Source organism: Zonotrichia albicollis, chromosome 2 (genome assembly GCF_047830755.1).
Source record: "Zonotrichia albicollis isolate bZonAlb1 chromosome 2, bZonAlb1.hap1, whole genome shotgun sequence".
Classification (NCBI taxonomy): domain Eukaryota; kingdom Metazoa; phylum Chordata; class Aves; order Passeriformes; family Passerellidae; genus Zonotrichia; species Zonotrichia albicollis.
The window spans coordinates 28,146,357-28,171,611 of NC_133820.1; the positions used below are offsets into that span (position 1 = coordinate 28,146,357).

A 25,255-nucleotide genomic window follows, 5' to 3' on the forward strand; every position below is an offset into this window, starting at 1 on the left:
TGCTTGGAACTGTATTGTCAAGAACAGGCACTGGGTCTGTTACAGCACCTTTACTCTCAATAAAATAGCAGCAAACATTATCTTCTCTGTGTTTCCACATCATGTTATACCAGTTAGCCTTTAGGCAATGCCCTTTTACCAGATTGCAAATGGCTCTATGGAGGCAAGCAAGTGAAATGATACTATATCAGTTTCTTATATAAATGGACAAAGAGATAATAATTTTATAGGTAGCAAAACAAAAATGCAAAGAAGCTATGCAATCTTTCCACAGTGACATTTTGAGCAAAGGCAGTGGGAGGAATAGGTCTCCCATTTACTCATTCTCTTGCCAATGTGCTCTTTCACTACATCATGTTACACACAACTAGTTTCTGACACAGGTTGCTAGTTCACTGCCTGCTGGGGCATAACAACTGAGATTAACTGCTTGCCCTGCTGGGAGACTTTGACTGTCACCTATCAAAAGAGGTTTCTTTAACAGACAGGGACTTCTGAGGGACAGGAACACTTCAGTTCCTCCAAAGAGAAATCCCAGAAGTCTGCCTCTGAAAATTACATTAATCAAGTCCACTAAAAGTTCGAGATATTTTCTCAGGAGTGCTGGGACTCATGGGAGTCCCATAGACTACTCCCAGCCTCAGGGTACATAGCAGATATTTTTCCAAGGGCTAAAGCAGGAGTGGAGGGCCATGGGAGATGCCAGCACTCTGCCCCAGCCAGGAGCAGGGAGCAGGCTCATCCTGAGCCCACATAACACAGCAGAGCAGGTGGCACATCCTCAGGGGTAGCACTGGGCTTGTTCCTTCTGCCACAGGCACTGATACAGACAGGCTCCAGTCCAATGCCAAGGAGCTGCTGCAGCTGCTGTGCTCACAGGACAGCACAGTGTGCCACAGGCACCCTCGGGCACAGGAGGTGCCTCCTGGGCTTCCTTCCCAGTCAGCAGCCAGAGAACCAGTGTGCCTCGCACTGGTATCCCCGCTGGCCATGCACTACCATCCTTCCCATGCCTGAGGGTCTCATCTACTTTCCTGCTTGTGCACTCTCTTAGCTTTTTTGAGGGGTAGACAGTGCACCATGGCAGAGGACGGCTCTTTGGTGGAGATGCTTTGATCTTGTTTTGTGCCTTTCTTCAATGCAAAACAACATTCACTCAGCCTGAAGGCATAGCAGTGCTCTGTGTAGAGAAAGAACTGGGAAAGTACAGTTGGAGAAGAATAAAGGTGCAGACAGAAGAGGAGAAACCTAGGAACCATGCTGCCACATGTGGGATAATGAGAGACTATCAGTTTCTTTGATTAGAAAAAAACCCCAGCAGTTCACCAAAATTTGTAGGTGCCATGATGGCGGTGGTGGTATGGTATGATGAACAGACCTGCTGAAGTTCAGGTTCTCAGAGGTTCAGCAAAAATGAAGAGACCCCAAACTCTGTCTGGTAGGGAGTCTTGCTTTGCTTATCAGTGGATTTTTGCAGGTGGGGTTTCAGTCATTTTTCAGCACGTTTTTAGTGCTGCTCCTTGCGACTGGCATGGTGTCAGTGCAAGGAATGGCACAGGGGGGAGAAAAAATTATAGAGGAGGAAGGTAGTAGGATGAATGATGGCAACCTGTCAGTGCTTGTTCATCATGAGGATTTACTAATTAAATTTTTGACATTGCAAAAACGTAATGTTGCCAAATTGCAGGCAGAGCTTTTGATGGCTTGTCTGTCTGTTACCACTGCAGTAGGGAAATGCCTCACTCATAGGAGCTGATTTTATATCTCCTTTACCCCTTAAAGGTAACAAAGCACTATGTCTGTTTTGCATACAAGGTATGAGCCACAAAGGCCCTGATCCTGTTCTGAGCCACACTTCCTCCTTGGGAATCTCAGCTCAAGACAAAAATTTGTACGCAGTAGTAATGATACCCCACCCATTCTTTGTATTGCCTAGGGCATGTGATATTCCTGATCACACAGTGTACCCTGGAGGCTCATGAAAAGGCAGGCACAAGCAGTTCCTTCCTACTCCCAGAAAAATCTGTCTAGACTGAAGTGCTGGTAGTTGTCTGTGATGAATATCAGTAAGTGAGTGGAAAGTTTTACCTACTTACGAAATTTTAAGACATTTCATCAGACTAAAATAGATTTTGCTGCAAAATTTAGCTTGTAGAAAGCTCTTTCAGTCTTGGCAACTGTGTTTTACAAATAGGAGTGAGAATTGGGTTAATATACTTTGTGTGCGACTTAAAAATGAAACCAAGTTCATGCAAGCTGTGCTACACACCTACTGTTGCAGACACACATTGCTGTTGACAGATGAAATAGCATAACCCCTTAGCCACCCAACAAGTCTCCCTTAGCCAGCAGAGCTGTGCAGAGTGCTGTCCCAGGAGAAAAACCACAAATACATTGCTTATCTTCAAATGATAGAGCATTAAGAAGCTTACAGTGCCCTGTGCTATGGCCCCAGCCAGCACCCATCCATGTCTTCTCACCTTTCCCTGCAGGAGTTCTGATTCATGGTAACAGGGAATATACCCCCCTGACACCAAGAAAACAGAAATACTGCACAATACTCACTGAACTAACCAGTCCTTTAAAATACTCCAAAGTTGGAGTGGATTTTCTAGGAGGTCCAGAATAGAAACCAAAAGTGCTTGCAGAAAAAGCTGCAAGGGGATGAATGTTCCCAGCCTGCAGTGGGGAAGAAGCTCAGAGGGAGGGAGCAGCACTGGGTAGGGTGGAGGACAATGCTGGCCCAAGGATAAGTAAGTAAGTATAAACTCACAATGAATGCAGTTAGTCTGAATGTTTGTAGAACAGCATCCCAACCTCAGAGCAGCAAAACTCTGAAAAAATCTCCTGGAAAGAAGTAAGAGGGAAAAAGCTAACCAGTGAGTAAAAGCCTGCCATAAAAAAGGACCTGCTTCCATTTCATTGCTTGCACATTGTCCTTTGCATGTCCCTCCCTGTCCTTTGCACATTGCCTGTTCTTCTGCAATGACATTTTGCCTAGCCCTCACTGATTGCCCCTGGGAGCTGGGCACCATTGCTGGGAGCTGAAGCCAGGGGATGCAACCACAGGAGTGGACTGTGAGCTTTGAGGACTACTGAACATCTAATTTTCTTCATAGGACTGAATCTCTTACTTCCACTAAAAGAAAAAAGCCACCCCTGTGGTAATTCAGCAAACAAAGACCACTGGGCTGAGATCTAGAAGAAATGTGCAGTCAAAGCTTTACCATATGGTTTTGCTAGGAGCTGGCATTAAATAGTAAGGCTCCCTATATCTCTGTTCTGTGAAATGAGGATAAGGTATCTCTTTCAGCCAGCACTTCCTTCACTCAGTGTTTTACACTGCAGGCTGTTTTTACAACGCTGAGCCTGCACGTGGCTGTAGCCCCTCAGCATCATCGTAACATGCACAATAAATAAAGCAATATAGAAACTGTAAAGCCACAGTCTTTAAATGATTAACAGCTGGACATCACACTGAATGAGAAAAAAACCAATACAGAGATAGGAAATGCTACATTTCAGGCATCAGATATAGTCTGTTAACATATTTTTAGTGTGTGCTTTGATCAATTTAGACTATACAAAGTGAATTACATAAACTATAACTACATTTCATTCCTGAGTTAAAATAATTGTTTGTTGGTTTTTTTTTTGTCTTGTGGGATGACAAAATGACAAGAGACCATTTAAATGGATTCTCTATTCCATTCTGGGGATCCATTAACACTGGCTGGTTTCCTAACAACCAATGTCAAACAGATATACACTAATGGCTCTTCTCAAGAAGATTTTTGAAGATTTCCATATAGCTGTTTTATTGAAGTTGATCATATTTATAATGTACAGACCTTTCTCATCTTCACGTCCTCTCATTCTCTCTCTCTTTTTGCCAAGCAGAAAAAGGATCCTGCCATAGCAGAGCTGGATGTGGATGCTTGAAGGTTGTGCGGCTTTAGTGCACTCAGGCGTGTTTGTTCTAATAATAACACCACAAAGGCCAAGCAAGAAAGATTTCTGCTCTATTTATTTGATAGATGCAGGGGTTTCCCCCCACAACTCCGTCTGCTTCTACAGACACTTGCCTCCCCCCTTCCCAGACCCTTCTGTTTCTCAACTTTCTATTATTTCTGTGTGTATTATAGTTGCTATTATCTGTCAGGGGAAGAAAGAAAAAAAGATAATTTCCTATATTTCCTGGTTCAGAGAGAAAACAAGATTTGTTGTAAGGTGTGAAGAAGTGTACAGCCTGGAGGGAATTGGAGCAGAGAGCAAGGAGGTTGCCTGCATGTGAAGGGCCAGCACCCAGAGCTGTCAGCCCTGAATTCTGCACAGGCAAAACTGAACTGGCAGCTGCCGAATCCTTGTTAAAGTATCCAGGTTCCAAAACACAAAACCCAAAATTAAAAAGGATCAGACTAGTGAATAAGCCTATTCCAGAGCCCAGTTATGCTTAAGAGAGGCTGTAATGAGCCAAGCCCTTTGCAGGAGGCAGAGGTGCTGGGGCCAGGCACTCAGTAAAACCTCTTTGCACACCCTGCTGCAGGGGTGCAGGATGCACTCAAAGGTTGCTGTGGCCAGCAGCCCCATGCCAGGCTCTGCTTAGGAAAGCACTTCTTCTCCAGCATTAAGGTGGTTGACCTGTCATTTTAGCATATGCCATTTTTTCTAGCTGCTTCATGTAAAAATTGTGAGGTTTTCTTGTGTGATTCAATGTCATAAGGAAGCTGGATGTTCATCCAGCTTTGCAGAAATAGGCCTATGCCAGCAGCAGCAGAATTCAATGTGATCGGCCTCTTCCTCAGCTACTGCCCAGGTCAGCAGTGAGCTACTGCCTGCTGCGTTTGTGTGCAAAACATTGCAAGAAAATTAATTCTGAGGAAGACCAGATTATCTCAAAAACTAGGCAGCCTGGCAGCACATCCAACTTCATCATGCAATTTAGTGCATAAATGTTTCATTGAGGCAAGTGCTGAGTGTGATGTGAATTTTATTTATAGCCACCCCTGTATGTCCCGAATGTACCCTTCCCCCAATGTACTCTTGTAACCACTGGAGCACTCAGGGGGTTTAAGCCTACAACACTGGTAAAAATCTAGAGTTGCTTCTTTGCTGTTCGTGTCCCACATCCATCAGCAAGCTCAGTATTTGCAAAGCAGCTCCCTCTGCAGCTGCCACTTCCCAGTGATAGCAAAGAGGGTGCCAGGCTTACCCAGCAGGGACACTGGAGTCTGGAACTCCTTAAAGGTGGGACAATCATTCTTTGTTTTCAACAATTGTGTTCCCTCCCAGCCATGCATATATGCAGACATTTCCCTATTTGCTACTGGCAAACCCCACCAACAGGAACTGTGAGTACTATTTGGATGAACTACTTTCCTGTCCCATCTTTATTAACAATTGAAAGATGCCCATGCAAAGGAAGTGTGTTGGTGGGGCTGCTGTTCATTGCAAATAACACTACTGGCTTGTCAGCTTATCCAGCACCCAGCTGAACAATGGCAACCTTACCATAACTTCAGTGACTACACCTGCAAGCATGGGTATGCACACAATTTCCCTCATAACTCTAGAAAAAAGTACCCAATGACTGCAGCTAGAAACTGGGACATAGCCCAGTGCCCTTGGGAACCCTGGTCACCCTGGCAGGGGCAGGATGCCATGCTCCTTCCCCACCAAGTCAGTGCCAGAGCAACACCTGACAGCGATGGGTTTCTCTTTTGCTGGGGCAGGGACATCAGATGATGGGAATGTGACAGACACTCTGGTTCCTTGGCACTGTAGAGGCTGCTGAGGACCCTGCCTGTGCTTCCCAGTCCATCTCTTCCCTGGGAAGCTGTCTGTGGGACAGTCCTTCTCTTTCCTGGGACAGGTGAGAAATGAGGCAGGTCTTCACAGAGTTTTCCAAGCACATCTCTCATGTGAGACAAGAGATGCTCAACTCAATGAAAGAAAAAACAGCATGCCAAACCCTTGTGTCCTCACCAACCAATTACGTCTTTGGGATTTGTTCAGGGTCTGGATAGGGTGCCCCCATCCTTGGCCACATCTTTTGTTCCTGTTTTCCTGGTGTATTCTATCATTTGTGAGGATGCCTTTGAGGGCAGACATTTCCCTTTCAGTCTTCACAGTGCCCACTGTCACAGGGCCATGGGTGGCTGATGACCCACTTTAGATGGTTTGCTCCTTGGCTACTTCTCTCTGGGAGCCTGTGCTGGAAAGCACGGTTTGTAATAGCCTTGTGCATCATTATTTCTTATTGCTTTTATCAGGGCAGAAATCCAGAATATTTCTGAAGAGTTTTTGTGTTGAGCAGCCTGAGTTCAGGATGGATGTGAGTGGAAAGCTCCAGTGACACAGACCCCAAGAGATGGTTTGGGCAACCGGTCTGGACCTGAAGCCTGGATCACCACATCTGCCCTGCCACTGGCACTGGCACATGCAAATCAAAGCCAGTGCCACTGTGTCTGTGCAGGCTGCAGCTGCCCTCCAGAAAAACAGGAGGGGAGACATGACAAAACAAGTTAAGTCTTTAGCTACATGTGGGCAACAGCATGAGTACAATTATTATTCCGTTCTGCACTCAAGGACAGACAATTTAGCAAATTTTTCAAACTCAAGCAAAAAGGCAGAAACCTCACTGACAGCAGAATCTGTTGAGAAAGACTACAATCTTTTATGCTCTTTGTATTGTTTTATTTCCTGCCAATACAGTGAAACCTCTCATGTTTCAATCACAGTGTCTTAGCACATCCCTGTGGCATTTTTCTGCCTTGCATTATGCTACACATGGAAAAACAGCTATTCAGGAGAAAAAAGGGCAAGTGGGCAAAACCCCATATTTGCCATTCAGGTAGCAAGAGAGATTAAGATACTGGAAAGCATATGATTTGGATGTCATTTCCATGAGCAGATCCCTGAATTTTGCATTTACCTGATGTTTGGTTGACTGGCACAACAGACATAATTCAAGAGGGCTGGGAGGCGTGTGGTTCTTAGACACGTAAGAAGATTAGGCTGTTAAGCAATATGCACTTATGTGAAGAGTACCACATGCTAATCCCATTCTTGGCTTTGCTGCTTTCAATCACTGCTGGTGGTGTTTGAACATAATTTAAACTGCTTTTTCTAACTCGGTCAAATATGTTACAGTGGCCAGAATGGAACTTCGTATTTCAAAGTATTTCAAAGCTGTCGCTGCAGGATAGACAATAACCTCTTAGAAATACAGAGTGCTTTATATGTTCAAGCCTCCATTCCTGTGAAGTTTCTCTAGCCAGCAATTTCTTCCTTTCCTTTTATTCCTGTTCTCAGGTCTATGCTTTACACAGCCTCCAAGAGTGCCCAGCAGGGTAATGGTAAAAGGCAGACAACATGGCAGTCCTGCCTGGCAAGCTTCAGGCTGCAGTCAGGTCAATTATTCTGCAGGAATATTAATTTAATATTCAGTTCAGATTGCTGTCATGATCCATGAGAAAAAGACCCAACTAGCCAGTAAAATAGTGAAGGCATAGACAGTCTTAGACAAAAACCTGAACCAGAACTATTTTAAGGTTACTGGACCTAATGATAAGGATGGATTGTTACAGCAGGGATGATGTGACATCCCACATACACACACATGTCTATGTATTGGTGTACATACACACACTTTAGAGCATGGAACTGAAATCAGTGTTCCAAGGGAGCCCTTTCAGCCCTATATCCCTAATTAGTTGAAAGCACTTCTTTCAATCTGACACACTTTCAGTGCTTGTCAACACAGATTTCTTCCTGTGTTGGCCGTTCACGATATTCACGTTATTCCCACTCTGGATATGCAGGGAGATGAAGTCTCTTATCTCCAGCAGAGTAGTGTGTGGTCTTGATAACACACTTTGTAAGTATGCTTTTAGATATCCTTTGCAATTCTCTCCCACTGCTCTGCTATTTTTCTTCTGTACTGACTCAGCCCAAGTCGCCACTAAGCTTGCCTGAGTTGCTCCAGCAGGTCACCATAATGCTTTCCTTTTTATCACAGAGAAGTGTGCTGTTCACTGTGATGTTGCTCTCAGATCAGTCACCTTGATTTCACATGCCAGCACTCAAGAACAAAGCTCCACAAAATTCCTTTACTATTCTACCTACCTTAGTTAATGCTTACCATCAGAATCTTGTGGAAAAAACCCATCCTATAGACAGTTTTATGTTAGGTCAAACTGGTTTTTTATGGTAGGTCAAACTAGGTCAAGCACTTTTAGGGTATCCTGCCTATTTCTGTACTCAAAACATTCAATTTCCCTGCATATTTCTGTCTGAATATTTGCACCCAAAGTGATTGTTTTCAAGTAACAGCCTTTTGAGTCTATGCTGAGCATCTTCTTTTCAAGAAGAGCAGAGACTTGGTCATTGCAGCACCTGTTTCCACATCAGCATGCACAGTATGAATCTCTCCACATTTGTGAACACAGAGACCATCAGTAAAACATCATGAACCTTGAAAAATCACATTGTAAGATGACACTCAACAAAGAATATGCTGTGCTTGCCATATTGGAAGGTAAGAGTCAGATTACTTATTCCAATTACAGCAAATGTATTACTGTTTTCCTTGATATTTTCAAAAACTACAACCTTCTAAGACTTAGTCTCCATACATTCTCTTGATTCTCAGAAGCAGCATTTAGAATCAAAGATGCCATTTTGCACAGAAAATGAATGAGCTGGGTCCCTCTTCCCTTCCACTGGCACTGCCTGTAGGCTGAGGAATCAACCCCCAAGAGTCAGGAACAGCAAGCCATGTGTGAGGAGTAGAGAGGGGCTCGTATTTCACACTTCTTCCTTCCCATCAGTCTTTTTCAGTGTGCTTGGCTAGATGCCTTGGATGCCAATTAACTGCAAGTCGAGGTAAGTAGCAACAGTTCCTTCCAATTCTATTCAGTAAATACTATGCAATACTATGTAGATAAATACTATTACAGCATGTGCCTTCAAATTACTTACAACCCTTCAGGGGAAGACAGAAAGTCAAGCATCTCAGGCAGACCAAAAGCAACTATTTTCTTTCTTCTTCCTCCAGAGAAGTATTCTTGCTGCTCCTGTAGCTCCATAAATCTGTTTTGCAGAGGGATTGAGAGACCTGGCTCTGTCTCTCTATCCCTATCTCAGAATAGCTTCCTCCCCAGAATGGTAAGGCAGCGTGTTTCTTGGGACAGGCAACAAAAATTCCACACTCTCCTCCCCAAGAGGTGGCTCTCTCTGGAGCCACCCTGATGGTGGCCCACAGCTGGCTGGCACAGGGGCGCAGTTACAGATGCAGTTCAGGGTGCAGCTCTGGGTTATTTCAGTACAACTCTTCCCCAGTCTCAGTAAATATCCAAGTCCTCCCCTACCAGCCTCCTCAGATCTGGCTCTGGCTCCCAAGCTATTTGCTTGAAGCCCAGTTTTAGACAACCATCTGAATCAGCCCACAAACCACAGAAGCACAGACTGGACTGGGCTGTAAGTGAGTGACCTTAGAGATCACCCAGTCCCAGCTTCCTTCTGTAGGCAGGAACAGCTTTCATTGGAGCAGATTGCTCTGGCCAGGAGAAGGCTCCCCTTTCCACACTGTCCTTCCCCAGTCCCACTTCTGACAGGACACTTGTGTTAAACATTTCAGCAAACTGGGCTGTAAGAGTTCAGAGAAGCACACTGAGAACAAGGCCAGCTGAACTGCAGAGTTTCATTTGTTGAAACAATAGGGAACACAATCCTTTTGTTTGGTAAGGGGAAGGAGAGATGCCTGAAAATAGAGATTTATGCCCCTTTCACTTCTATACTTTCTCAAGGGAATTGCTTTTAATGAAAAAATCTGATTAGGATTTAGGGAAGCTTAGATTCTTGTGAGTCCCTTCCACCCATCCTGTGATGCCCAGCACATGTTCCTGCACCCCTCATTGCCAGAGCTCCAGCTCTTACCCAGGAATTGCAGCCTCTCCCCTCCAGGCCTTCTGGGTTTGAAATTAGCCCTCAATCCATAAAGCATGGATGTGTTACAATATATGGAATGGTCTGTATTACTTACAGGACTTTTTATTCACAGACAAAAAGACTTTCTATACAAAGACACCGAGATACACCGAGATACTGGGTGACTTTTTAAAGAAACCCATCCAGACAACATTTGGAAACTCTGTCAGTGATGTTGTATATCTAGGCTGCAGGATGAATAATTTATGTCAAGATAAATTATTTTCCCACTGTTGTTATTATTTGAATAACATGTTCTCATCTTACCTTAGGCACTAAATTTTTTTCTGCAGACTTGTGCTGTTTTTTTCTACTGTATTTCAAGCCCTTCCTTACCTCAGATGGTCCACAAGCCTCAAATGGCAAATGCCAGCTTGCAGATTTAACCAGGAGGTGGGCATGGGTAGCTGTGTCCCCTTGCATGTCCCTGCAGAGGGGTAGACCTGTGTCCATGCCAGCTGGGGAGCCCCTGTGGCTCACACTGACCCACTAACTCCCACTTGGAAGTGAGACATCACAGCCAATGGCAACTAGCACATAAAATGCAGCATGAATCAAGCTAAAATGAATTTTAAAGTGTTTACTCCTTTAAAGTGTTGTAGGGTGTTAATAAAGATCATAACATAGGCTAAGCTTCATTGTTATGGCTAATATGGCTTTATGAGCCCAAACCATATCCTATTGTCTGTGCTCACATTTATATTATTAAGCCACATATTCATGCACAAAACCTAATTGAGTTCTGACGGGGTTTCTGAAAAGCCACATCTGCTGAAGAGCTCCAGGGTTTGTCAGAGGCTGCAGGGGTGTGGAGCACTCTCTGGTGAGAGCTGTCATCCAGCACATAGCTGCAAACAGCTAATCCTTGCACATTTGTAACTCCTCTGCCTTTGTGCACGCATCTGACCCAGTACAGGGCAGCTTTCAACACATTGGCTCTAGCACAGCAAATACAGAGTGGCAAACACTCCTCCCTTAATGTGCATATAAAATGATTACCTTTTAAGTGTGGGCAGACATTTTATTATGCCCATCTACCAACCCCTGCACACGAAGAAGAAAACCAGAAGGCATGGCTGAAATGGCCACATTTCATTGCACCCAGTGAAAACCAGAGCAGAAATGTCAGGTGTCAACACCTGATAGATGCAACTATCAAATGCCACCATGGAATGACTGCACTGACAGCAAGACTGGGCAGGAAGTCTTCAAATTCTCAGCTGTAAGCAGTGATGGAAATTAAATAAAACTAATCTGCAGGAAATAAGCTTCTTGGAAAAGAAAAACCCACAGGAAAAGGAATTTAACTAGGAAATACTTTCAGGAAAGGAATAAGGCAAGGAACAAAGGAGAGAGCAGGGAGAAGGGCATTGGGAGAAGGGAGAATTGTCATTAAAGTTATCATGCAGAAAGAATAAGTAAAAAGTGGGGTCACTGAGTAGCAAACAGTGTTTGACCTTAATGTATCTTGTATCAAGTGGAATGGTGAATCAGGGCAGAGGGCACTCTGGGGACACTCAGATTTATTCACTATGAGGAGAGCTGACAATATTTCCAAACGTAAAGAAGCAGACAACTGAAAGTAATCACAAAAGTTACTTTCCTCAGGGGAGATTTGTCTCCCTGGAGAATTTCCATAGCTAACAGATAGGCTCCTCACTGATTTTGAGTACCAATGAGCCTCAGAGAGATCTGAAGAGTCCTCTAGCAGCACCTGTCCCCCTCTGTTCACTGTGCAAGGACCATGAGAAGACTGACTGTGAGTCTCAGGTTTTGTGTTGCTGAAATGGCTCCCGAGGTATTAAAGAGTTTTTTCCCAGCCCCATGACCAAAGAAGTCGTCAAGATTCTTCAGCTCTGGTTTTCAAGGTTGTTTATTTTCTCTTATCTAATACATTCTTTCTCCATCCGCTGAGGTCTGTCCAGCAGGTTGGGTTGAAGCACACTGACCGCCCTTGGGGCAGTGTTAGTTTTTTGTACTAAGAACTACGTGTACTTTATTTACAATAATTTTCCAATACCTATCACCTATGTTAGACAATCTGTCTCTACTTTAAACCAATCCAAAAGTGCCACCATCACAGCAGAAGATGGAGGACAAGAAGAAGAGGACACGCCCAGATTCCTCCATCTTGCCTCTTGAACCCCCATTCTAAAACCCCAAAATTCTACTTTTTCACCCTGTGATAAATTCACTAACATTCTACGCAAACCCTTGTGGCTTGTAAATCTTTGCACAAAGTTGGTAACTTTTTCCATGGGCTAGGATCAAAGGCACCGGTGTTTTTGACTCTATGCCAAGGTCTCTGAGGCCCCTGCCAGGGTCTTGAGACCTCCAGGGCAGCCAGAAGAATGTCCTGGTTTCAACATGTGAGGAGCTGACATGTTCTGTCACCACCAGGCACCAAAAAGGGGAGACACCACCTTTATGGAGGAGCAGGGCTGCCTACTTATAAACAAATATGAGCCTGCAAAGCTATGGATGATTTTCACATTTAGTTGTTGAATATATTTAATGACAAAGTAAAGTGTAAAATTGGGTCACAGACAGGCAAGCTACCAAGGCATAAGGTGAGTTCTAACTCAAAAGGTAAAGCATTGCCTGAGACACTGAACAAAATATATTCATTTTTATGAAGGAAGGGATAAACACACTCATAAAAGTGACACCATAGGCTGGGCCAGGTGCAGTTTTGCTGTCCTTACTCTGTCCTTCCTGAGTCCTGTATCTGCCTGACTTCTCTGGACCCAGCTATGCCAGGACATCAGGTCTGGCTCTCATTACCCCCCTCCCACTTCATGGCCTTCTCTTCTCTCCCCCTCTTTTTTCTGTGTGGATTTTCCAAGTAGTGTTAAAAAAAGGAAGTGCTGGAAGAGGTGCCAGACTGCTCTAGAGGCTGAGATGCTGTACATGCTGAACAGTGAAAGGCAGTCAACACCCACAGATCCAGCAGAGCCCTGATCTGGCAGGATCTGGGAGGGGGGAGGTGGAAATTGCTCCTCACATCCTTTCAGCTCCCGGAGCATCTGCCAGCACAGGCGGAGGGGAAGCCACCCCAGCCAACTCTTTTTTTTCCTTTTTTATAATATGGATTTTGTTCATAAAGTCAGAGACATTTTATATACAAATACAGATCAGTTCCCTGCCATCTGCTTATTTCTGTGTAGCATCTAAAGTATCATAAGGGTGTTACAGAGAATATGAAAACAAGGTCTTACCTCTGCTGCTGAGCTTAAAAAAAAAGGGAAAAGAAAAAAGGAGAAAATATAGGTGATGGTATGCAAGGAAAAGCTAAGAACTGAGGCAGCATTTTCAGGCATGGTTGCCTGGGCTGGTATTGTTTGTGGATGGAGTTTGGTCTGAATGGGTGGAAATGCTGTCACATCCCTCTTCTGGGCCTGGTGCAAGTTACCCTCTGGCCTTCAACAGCCATCTCTTGTCCTGCCAGGGACCTCCCAGCCTTTTCTACTTGTGTGTCTTAAGAGCAGAAATCACCCTTTTACACTAAGCATTTGCACATACATTTCCAGGCCCTGCATTTCATGTGCTAGTCCAGGAGTACCTGGTGGGTCTGTTTAGTGTTCCACCCTTACATATAAAAGTAGTCCTTATTCCCCACTAGGACATGATCCAAACCTTTGCAGATGAGCTGTGGTTTGTACTGCCCAGCCTGCAGTTTTGGACCCACAAAACCAGGGGGTCCTACAGCACAACCAACCTGCACCATGCAAAGCAGCTCCAAAGCACTGTTGGTTCATGACTCAGAATTCACCCGCCGTGGTCAGTATAGAAAAAAGAGCCAGCCATATGAGGGTGCCTGGTCCCACCAGAGCCCAGACCCACAAGAACTCACTGATCATCTGCCAGAGTCATTATCACTCAAGGATTTTTAACTACTGCATTTAAATATAGCTAATTCTGATAAATCAAGATTGTCTCCCTCACTTGCCAGTTTGATAATTTCATCTTCATGTTTATTCACATTAGTAAGTATTGATTTCCTCTGGGATGCAGAACATTTTCTTGCAGTGAAGGTGAGTTCTGCTTGGCAAGGTTTTTGTTACACTAAAAATTTCTGAATCATTGCATCCAGAAAAAAAGGGATTCTGTGCAAGAGCACAGAAGAAAAAATACCTAAAAAGTGCAACCACCACTAGCTAAGAAAATGGCATTAGGCAAAGACTAATTTAAAAGCTTTTCATTTGAGTTATCCTTTATCCCATCTATTAACATCCAGATTCCTTCTGTGTTTGTAACATTGCACAACAGCAACACTTCACAAATACCACATTGCTTCTTCACTCTACAAGGGCCAGAGCAACCTCTGCACAGCTAGTAGGGCTCTTCCCTAATTTTGGCTAACTGTTACACATACTTCTGGATGGGAAAGCTACAACCAAAATAAAGCCCATCAGAATAACTTATCTAAACTTTGAAGATCTCATTTAGAGTCATACAACAACTTCTTTTGCAGATAGTTGAACAGGACAGTAGAATTATTTCCAAGGCTTTAAGAAAGTTCTATCACTACTGAAGTTATAGCCACATCCACGATAACTTATGACTGTATGACAAAGGGAAATATTTGCTAAAGAAGTGGCTCAAAGACATTCATCTTCCTTCCCCTTTGATGCTCTTCTGTGGACACTCAGTGAGTTTAGGGTGATGTTGCTCCAGAAATACTGCAGCCAGAAGAAACCAATGATAACCAAAGCACCAGACATGCCTCACAGAAATAAGCCTTAAAAAAAGGCTGTGGGCAGAAACACCTTTATCACGCCATTCATGAACCACTGAGACAGGTATGTGCCCAAAGCTGAGCTTGTTCATATAATCCTCAGGGCAATTTTTGTAATCAGAAGCTCTTTAATTTGAGGACAAAATGACAATAATTTGTTGCCTACCACAGAAAGCACAACTTTGCAACAGCACTGTCACTGCAGGGTTTGTGTTGATTCATTCATCCCCAAAGGAGAAAAATGTCTCTTCCTCCAGACAACTCCATACTCACCCCAGACCCCCTGCCATGAGCTGAAGCCCCACTGAACTACAGCTCTTTTCCAGCCCTTCAGCTGCCATCATGGCCAGCCATGCTGATGGGGGCTCAAATAATCAGGTAATTAATCCTCCATTAACATGAAACCAGGGAGACTTGGGTCTAGCTGTCCATCAGATACATACCTCAGCAGTACCTAACATAGCCAGGTGCCTACATAAAACCGGTTTTAATATTACAGTTGGTGATGACCAAAGTTTCATTCTACTTCATACTAGCAATCTTCCACTTGGAGTAGATGATCATGGTAGGAGGCTCCTGCCAGTTGAAAATATTCTATTCTATTCTATTCTATTCTATTCTATTCTATTCTATTCTATTCTATTCTATTCTATTCTATTCTATTCTATTCTATTCTTTCCACCAACATGACAAACACTGCTAATTTTGTACCTGAGGTTCAAATTCATGGTATATCCCAGTCTGACAAGTTACTGCTGCAGAACCTTTGCAGTACTGTGTTGGCAAGTCAATACAAGCCAGTGTATTGTGCATATGAGGCAGTGACTCTGGAAATAATTCAGGGTCTAGCTAAGTCTAGCTGTGTTGCCTTGGGGTCATTTTCCACTCTCAAACTGTGAAAGTTCTTCAGGTTCTAATGCAACAAAATGAGCTTTGTTTTTATAGAGTACATTATAGTGGCAAAGCAGCTGCAGCCATGCTGACAGAGCTGCATTTTAGCAGTCAGTCTGCTCTTTGCACCTCCATATTCTTCAAAAAGTACATGATGCTGATAAATGGTAGCAATGGCTTTGGTTGGCACAGTTTTATTGGTAAAAGTTCACATTCTTTTCAGAGCTTTGTCCCATACCTTTGCACAAGCAGAAATGAGTTGTAAAGAAAATCAGCTTCAGTATATTCATTCAGACTTGTTAGGGGGAACACAAGCTTTTAGATTCAGACCACATGAAAGGAATTTTAAAGTGTGGGGCACTACAGCTTATACTCTTGCTTCATTGACTGCAATTTCCTCCCCTTGAGCTTCCCCACTTGACCTACAGAGTAAATATGTCTTCCCAGGAAGTATAAATTTCCACTGAGCAAAGCTGAAACCCTTTTCATGGGGTCCCAAGCTCTTCAGGGTTGCTTTGTTTGCCAAATCCTCTTCTGATAGCCCACAGACCACAATTCATAATATAAATAAAGTTTATTGCATCTCTTGGTGGTATTACCACCAACTGCACAGTGCCCCTGTTTAAACAGCTGCCAGAAAACCAAGCCAGGGCTCTGCCTGACTCCAAAAAAGTTTCCAATAATCCCATGGAGACTTCACTGTGATGCTGGCACCAGAAACAGCCTGGGACTCACCAGCTGACTGGGTCATGTAATCACCTTCCTGCAGAGAGGATCAGAGACTGCAACAAGGCCAGCCCAGGGCAGGATGACTGGTTTAGAAATCAAGCAAGGCTTACTGAAAGGATCAGGGCAGGGAAGATGGATTCCTGAAAAGTTGCCAGTAAGTGTAGGTGTTGTGAAGAGGCACCATAAAAAATGCAGAGGAAAAGCTGCATGAATTGTAGAAAGTAGAAACCCAGTGCAAATTCAGAGCATGTGACCAGAGTAAACCAGACTACACATCAGCCAGCCTTTGAGTAGGCTAAACACTTTCTGCTACATTTATGCAGTTGAGTACAACTTACAGACTTTTTTTTTTTTCTTTAATTCTGCCTCATATGAATAGACACCTGGCACTGCCAAGGCAGAAAGAGGCAGTCATATGTTGAGACAGAACAATTAAAGGCAAAAGATTGTATCAAATTTGGGAGAACCCCTTTCCTCTCAGGTATTTGTTGGACTTCTCTAACATTGAAAGAGTGAAAAATTATGAAAGGCAGGTTTAGGATGTAAGACGGGACAATCCTGGACTGATCCTGATCCAAAGAACCAGTACTGAGCCTTCCATACATGCCAGAACGGGAGATCCTGAGGCACATTTCCAGGATTAACATCTTTTCCCCACTAAACCCAGGCTGGTGATACCGATCCAGTGACTGAGCCTCTGCTCTGGCAAGTCTTGATGCTTACAGAAAATCACAAGATTTGGATTGGACTGTAACCTTGGAGTTTTGGAGTTGTTTGTGATTGGAATCACATGTCCATGCACATCATGGAAGGAAAAAGAAAACACATTACTGCTTGTGCAGGTTGAATTTGAGGAGATTATCATTTAAGCACACCTTGTGTTTAAAAGGCTATTCAAGGTATTGCAGTAACTTTTCTCATATTGCAGCTGCAGCATCTCCTATGTGCTCTGCCCTCCCAAAATGCTCATTAACCCTCACATCTGCTTTTCCTGCCATTCAACCTGCCGTAGTGCAAGGGCAGTCCCTTTCTTACATATCATGAAAAAACACCTTGAGAATAAAATTCAGTCACCAAAACCTGTGAGGAATTCAGTTCAGCAGGAATTCAGTTCATACCACCAAACCTTGGTTTTTCACTATTGCTATATGACACACTGTTTCACAGTTAATTGAAAAAAGTGTACAGTCACTGAACTTTTCTGATCTGTAGTAAAAATGCAACCATCAGCTACAATTAAGGTCCTAATCAACTGATGGACAGGTTATAATAACTACTGCAGGCTCAACTCAGCATTTGGAGTAAGACATTGAAAGTAAAAGGGCTTTGGTAGGGTGGAGCTGAGACAGGGGCTGGGACAAATGAAGTGCAAGGGAAAATGGATCCTTCCCTTAGCAGCCTCCCTTGCCCTGGCTGCATTTGAAGCAGGCAGTGTGGAGCAGGGCTGCAGCAGGGTGGTCACACAGCCCCACACTGGCCTGTTGCACAGCAGAAACCCTGGGATACAGCAGGGGGATATCAGCTGCTCAGGCTGTCAGGAACACAGCAGGTGAAGCTCCCCAAGGTCTGTGAGTGCTACCACAGCACAGGTAGTGAATAATACCTCGTCAGCAGGCCACACTATTGAATAGCAATAACTTTCCATAATAACTAATTAATGTCACATACAGAGCAGACACTTAGAGAAAGTGCTATAGCTCTTCCTTCATCAAATTGCAGCGCTGAGGTCGAGCTTTACTCATCTGCTGGATTGGCATGAGAGCCAGAACCTTCCCTTTGGCAGCTGTGGGCTCAATCAAGCTGTTTGTCACCTCATCCAGCTCTGTGGTGCCATTACTTCTGTGGCCATCTTGCCTGGACAGCAAACTCCAGTGTATTTGGATATCCCCCACCTATCCCTGACATGTCCTCCAGCTCTCACCCCTCCAGTGACAACCCAGCCCTGCAAAAGGAGGCTCCCAGCAGCCCCCACCTTGGGCAGGGCTCACACCTCCCAGGAAAGCACTGCCTGGACCACAAAGGTTCCTTGGCAATCCTGAGACCCTAGAGAACCTCAGGAGAAGCTTATTTTGGCAGGCTCAATAGTGTGGGCATGGTCAGCACTCCATCCCCTCACTTTCCCTGTGTACCAACAGGGGGACACATCTGTGACACTCCTTGTTGAGCATGTTGCCTTTTCATTCATAAAAGGCAGCCTTGTATCTTTAATCACTTTGCCAGATAATAGCAAAGAAACAGTTGATTGTCTGTGTTATCAGACACTATTGGAAAAGTCTAGATAAGGATGCTGAACAACCTGGTCTTATTAGAATTCCACATGCAAACGCTTCCCCATAATCCAGAGTCATCTGTATCCCGGCAACCCTTTAAATTTCATTCTCACTGAATTGCCAGATCTTTATCAAAATATAATTACAGTCTTAATTTGGATGATAAATTTTGATTGCTTGTGCTGTGCCAAAAAAAAAAAAAATTGTCAGGTACACAAAAAAATGAGGTGCAACTGTGAGATGTGAATCTGCATATTCTGACATTGGTACATCACCTTTCTTCTTATCAAAAGTTTGGCTCTGATAGCTAGCAATGAGGTTATGTAGGGATAAATAGGCAGGCACATGCAAAGACAGTTTTCTGATGCCATCAAATGAAATTTGCACTAAAAACAGAGAAGAATTTGAAATCTGCAGTTGCTTCTGAAGATTATCACTATTATGGGGATTATATACTATTATCATTACGAGGTAAATTATATGCAGCACTGCTGTGCAAAGTGGAAGAAAACACCAGCTCTTCCTGAAACAAGAAGAGATTGTGCAGAACTCACCTTTTGTCCCACTGCCTTGCCCTCCTTCAATTACTGGCAGAAAACAGCACACTGCTTTATAGTTACATCCAGATTATGTGGATAATATTACAAATATTTTTCCAAAACAAGTAGCCTAAAAAAAGTATTCCAGAGAATATAACCACTGCCTACTCTACCAAGAGAGCCCAAAGAAGAGGAAATGGCCCTGCTAGGAAGCCACAGAGGTTACCTAGTTTCTGACTTACAGAGTATTGCAGTCCAAACCTACTTCAGTTTCACCCTGTTGAAACGCCAGGGGGGAAAGATAATGACTCAGATGACAATGGCATAAATGCAATTAGACATTTGACCTTAGTGTTTCTTGGTCACATGCACAGAGTTGAACTAATTGCTAAATCTGGGGCTGGGAAGTTCTTCTTTTCCTTCTTTTCCACAAACATACGCTGACTTATTTGCACTTTTTTTGCATTCCTGAGAAGGATCCTTTCCTAGGACAGGTGTACCCAGCCTTGGTCCTCTTATCACCACTGCATGCACCATAAAATATCTCTGTGACACACCTGTGAGCTTGAGTTCATTCTCAGGGAGGGTGTGTTGTCCTCCCCTGAGAAGACCATGCAAGGTAAGAACAACTGGAACAGTAAGTAAACTCCACCATACAAGCATGCAGAAGGGTCACAGTGTAGATTGGAAGTCACACTGGGTCACAGTTACAGGATGGAAAACGTGCTGCTTCCTTGTGAGCAGTGGTCAGCCCCATCACTCAGGTGAGGTCTTTTTCCCTAGTGCTCCACAGCCCCAGCACTCTCAAGAGACCACTCCAAACCAAATGTGATTTTGTATGGAGCCTGATGTAAGCAAACACAGTTGCCAACTACTGGTAAAATTCAAAGCTGACTGAAGTCCAGAAAGATACTGCAACCTCTGCAGTCACGTCTGTGCCCTGGGTCCCATCCATTCCCTCACAATCATGTCCATCACTGACACATCAGTAATGCTTTTGCTGACAGTAGCAGTACAAGGTTTTACAGCTGAGTGGTCTGAGGCATTGAACCATTCTCATCCCTTTGGTGGTAGGAGCTCAATGGGGCTAACACTGCAGTAGAAATGGAGGGCAGGAAGGAACCAGGAGAGAATTGTCTGGTCTGTGACTTTTCCAACTCTGAAACACAGCTATAATTAACAGCAAATGAGGTATTCACCTCCTGACACAGAAAATGTTTCCTATAGTGAATTTTGAGTGACATGTGACCAAACCTGTCCTAAAAATGCCAAAATGCAAAGCAAAGTGTAATTCCACTACTCTAAAGTGGACTAAGTATTTTTAGTTCACCCCAATTTTATTATTCTTAAAAAGCCTAAAAGAAGGGCATCCTATAAGCTCCATAGGAGCCTGTCCCAGTGCTTTATTCCTCTTTGTGCTTGGAAAGGTCTTGCTAACCTTCCCCTGCTGCAAAGTCAGCTGGCTCCTAAGGGGGCAGGCTGCAGAAGCGGGCATGCTGGCTGCAGTCACGTGCAGCTCCCCTCTTCTTTGCATATCAGACTCTGTCCCTAGTGCCATAAATTTGCAACTTCTCACCTCCGATGAACTGAGCTGAGACAAAAATGCCAGAATTAGTGCTCAGGACCAAAATCCAGAACTAGTTTTCTTACCAGGCAGTGAGGGAAGTGGGAATCCCTAAGCCCCCAAAGAAGGATGATGAATCGCTGCTTATTCCAGATGCACAGTTCTTTGCTCTCCTTAAGAAAATGAATTTATTTCCTTCTGGTGAAGGGCACCATGCTAAAATCATAGGAAAACCAAGTTGCCTATCCACAGCAGCAGATTCAGCCTGGCACTAGGGAGATGGAAATGTGCCATGGTGACTAGCTCAGTTCAGCCTGTTAACCATTCCCTCCACCTGCCAGGCACACTGCCCCCACATAAACACTGTTAGTGCAGGCAAGCATACATCTGGATGAAAACCAAGCTGGGAGAAACATGCCATTTTCAAAGCCTGGCTTTTGTCTCTGAGTGACATGTTCCAACAGCAAGGCTGATGTTGAGAGGACTGGCAGGAGAGGTTACCAGACTGACTCTTCCTCTGCACCATGGCATGTTGCAGGGGGAGGAGTCCAAAATGGCCCCTGCAATGGCTGCTGGCATCTTCACAATAGCTGCTAAAAGAGAGGCTTATTCCTTATTCCTGAAGTTACTCTTCAGTAAGAGCTTTCTCTAGGGCAGCAATGGGTTCCTCAAGCCTTCAGCCACAGCAGGAACTTCCTGAAGGAGCATTTAATATTCAGAAGGAATCACAATGTTCCTATTTCTTTCCTGCCTCTTTCATTCTTGAGCCCAGATCTCCCATCTTTAAGCTCACAGTTGTCATGACAGATACAGCAGGAGGTCTGTGGCAATCACATGAACATCCCAAGTTCCTAGTAAGCAAAACTGCAGTCTGGCTTCCTCAGCTGTCTTGAGTGTTCCTCTGGGTGAGAAGCCAAGCAAGTCTCACCACTGGGAAATGGAATCCCAGAGAGGAATGTGACAAGCCTTCCATAGGCAAATGGACTTTTGGCATTACACCCTCTGCCTTTGGACCCAGCACCATCACAACAACCACAAACCCAAACTGTACCGGTGATACCAGTAGCTGAATACTTGGAAATACAAACTGGGGATGCTTTTCACTGCCCGCCATTTGGGCTGAGACACTTTACCCTTAAGGGACCTGTCTTGACAAACTTATTATCTAAAAATGGCTTGACTGCTTCTGCTGATTCCAGGAACCAGAGACAAAATAACCCTCTGTCCACAGCACAGCCTGGCATCCCACTGTTTTCTATGGAAGACAGCAACAGGGCAAATGCAGTGGAGGGAGCAGCACACAAGTGGTTAATGCATGCCATGAAGAATTATACATACATATACTGTCTAACATAGCCAGAATATTTTATGTTGACATTTTCCATTCAGTGCCACTAGAATTAAAATACTCATAAATAAAAACCTGCCAATCAAAAGCATAGAAATTATCACCCAAGCAAAATTCATTTCTGTCTAGATAGTTGACCAGAAGTCTTTCTGCCTCCTGCAAGCAACATTAATGCCATCCATTACAACAACAAATGCCAGTCAAGTCCCTTTCTTTCCACCTGTGATTTTAAAAGTACATTTCCTGTGCAGAATGCTGTGTGCTTGGCAACCTCTGCATCTCCCCTCCTGATGAGTAGCAGAAATGCTGCATGCTAAACTCTCCTGTAATGACATGGATTCCCACATCACTGAAAAATTCTCAAACTACCCAGGAAAAACTTCAAATAACCTGCAAGGTATTTAAAAAACCTGAGGCAACAGTGAAAGTCAAACCCTCAAAATATACAGAGAGAGAGAAAGAGAGAGAGAGAGAGAGAGAGAGAAAGAGAGAGAAAATAAATGCCCTCTGCTTGATGCAAAATAACAGAACAGTTCTGCATAGGAAAGAAAATTCATTACCATTGTGGGAACCCTCAGTCATTTAGAGTCTCCAGTCAAGGCTGAGAGCCATTCTGAGACTGCAGGTTTTTCCTTTAACTTCACTCCCCAGCTCTGCGAGGAACCAGTTAAAAATGACATCACTGCTCATACTACCCTCCTCCCCTCCCCATTCACTTGCTAAAAAAGCTGAGGCTGCTCCTCTCCCCCTGCATTGGCTCCAGATTTGGTCCTCACTGCTCTTCCACAAGTTCCTGGTCTGCAGTTGCCTGTGCATCGCTGTCAGTGTGGGATGGAGGATGCGTCTCTGCGCTTTTCCAGCATCCCCGCTGGCACCCACTTGAGAAATAAAATAGCCTTGCCATTAAGAAATCACAAGAGGTCTAACCTTGCGATGTATAATGCATTACACAACCAGCTCCGTTTACAGAAGGCAGACAGTCTTACTCTTTGAAGTGGAAGGGAGACACAGACCCTCCAAGGGGCTCTGCCTTTCACCTCATCTTCCTTAGAGGAGAGGACTCTCTCTGTGGTCTGCTGCATCCTCCTTGCTTGCATTAGGACTGCAATCTCTCTTTTTTTTTCTTTTTGTATTTCCCTCCTCCTGAGTGTGACATGACCAGAGACCAACTCTACTTCTGTAATAAAAAAAGATCCCAAGCAGAGCTACTTGGGACGAGGTCATCTGGAGGACCCAGGTGATTCTGGCTCCTGAGCAAACGTCGCTTCCTACAAAAATACTTTGCTCTTGCACACTGTCATCGGGATTTAATAACCCTGCGCTCGCTGCAGACCAGGGGACCCAGCTGCAGGGCTGAGATCAGTCTCGTTTCTATCCCTGCAAGCTCCACTGGCATCACCAGCGAGCAGAGCAGGTAGCTCCGGAGCGCTCCCCGGCACGCATCATTCACCTCTCAGCTCCTTTGCTCCCTGCTGACTGCTGGGGAGGATGCTGCAGCAAAATCCCCCGGCCAGCAGCACTCCCGTGTGCTACACGGCAGCCAGGCTTCGAGCCCCCAGCGCACACGCTCCCGATGCTCCTCGGCTCTGCTCAGCCTTTTTAAAAGCATCCCTGAGGGGCCTTTGGGAAGCACGGTCGGTCAGCGCTGGCAGGCGGCTGCAGGAGCCGGCAGCTCCCGGCCAGCCGCAGAGCAGAGCGGGGCCTCTCGGTTGCCAAGGGCAATTCCCCTTACCTGCATTTCCCCTCCCGGCAGAGCGCAGGGCAGCGAGCCGAGCCTGCCCAGCCCCGGCGGGTACCGGGGGGGCCGGGATGAGCCCCTCGGCTGCCGCTGGCAGGGATGGCGGCTCCCGGGATCCGCAGCCTTCCCTCCCTGCGCGCTGCTCCCATGCTGGCAGCGGCAGCCACGGCGGTGCCAGGAGAGAGGAGCCCGTGTGCACATGCATATGGATCACACACGCCTCCGTGTACCTGCTGCACAGACACAGCACGGCTACATGGAGATATAAACACAGACTTGCCTTCTGGATCTGTCCCTGCTTCCAGCAAAGCTGCAGACGGATCGGATACTGCACGAGTAAAAGGGCCGATGGGATAAGTAATTAAAACATGTGCAGATGTGGCACTCAGGGACATGGTTTAGTGCTGGACCTGGCAGTGTTAGGTTAATGGCTGAACTCCATGATCCTAGAGGTCTTTTCCCCTGAAATGATTCTCTGATCTTACGATACGACTGCATTAGCAAATGTGCTCTGGCTGCTTTTTGTGCCACCTGCCTACACAGCCTGCACAGGAGCACAGCCCTCGCTGCAGTGCTGATTGCAGTGAGTACCTGACACAGGGCTGTACCGGCATCACAAAACTTATGCAAACCTGCTCTAAAAGGGGTAGTGGTATGTCACACACTTCATGTAATGGTAGTGCTTTGTAAGCTGAAAATGTCTCCCATGGAGGGGACTGGAAAGGTCTTTCAACAATGAAACCCCCATCAGCCCTCTAAATTAGGAACATGCTGGTGCATCAGGTCCCAGAGGAAATCTGTGCTAGACACAGGGAGTCAGTGGGAAGTTGAAGGAAGTCAGTAAAAACCCTGCCTTCAGAGTTTATTCATAAATCTTTCCCCATTCTTTTTCAGATCTGTGCTTTGCACGTGGGCTGGTAACACACTCTTATCAAACACCAGAGCCTTTCTGAATGAGCCAGAATTAAAAAACTGACATCTCCTGTCACCTGGGACAGAACAACATTACACACTCATGAGAGACAGGATTTCCACTACAGTGTCCCACTCCATCTTTCAGCAGATGTCTCTACAGGTCCTCTTCTCCACATCACAGCCCTACTAGACTGCACTCATCCCCTCCAGGCATGCAGCAGGAAGAGGTCTCTGGCACAGGCAGAGTGACCAAGACTGAGGAGCAATGACTGTGGTGCACAGGGATGTGGGACCATCTCAGAAGCTCTGCCAGTGCGAACATCCAGATAAACATAAAAGACCATGTCCTCTGCCATCACTCATCCCTCAGTTTTCTATCTGCTCTGGCAGGGATATCACAGTCTTTAGCAAAGGGAGATCCTACATACATGTAGCAGCATCAATAATATCTCTGGAGAAACATCGATTATACATCATATACTAGATCAAAAGACAAGAAGAAAGTGTGACAATTCACCACATTTATATTTCAT

General features: G+C 44.9%; 1 protein-coding gene across 4 annotated transcripts in view; it reads right to left on the reverse strand.

Moving 5' to 3' along the window:
• The window catches only part of NHS (NHS actin remodeling regulator), a 244,250-nt gene that overhangs the window by 23,632 nt on the left and 195,363 nt on the right, over positions 1-25,255 (reverse strand). Inside the window, exon 1 of one of the 4 annotated variants that reach the window (XM_074534662.1) lies at positions 23,802-24,027. The exons of 2 other annotated variants lie outside the window; for them this stretch is intronic. In XM_074534662.1, coding sequence (XP_074390763.1) covers positions 23,802-24,012 — 211 coding nt within the window. In that variant the 5' untranslated portion in view covers positions 24,013-24,027. Of the gene's footprint in view, positions 1-22,629; positions 22,786-23,801; positions 24,028-25,255 lie in introns of those variants that run through there. One more of the 4 variants, XM_014265217.3, reaches the window with a different exon arrangement.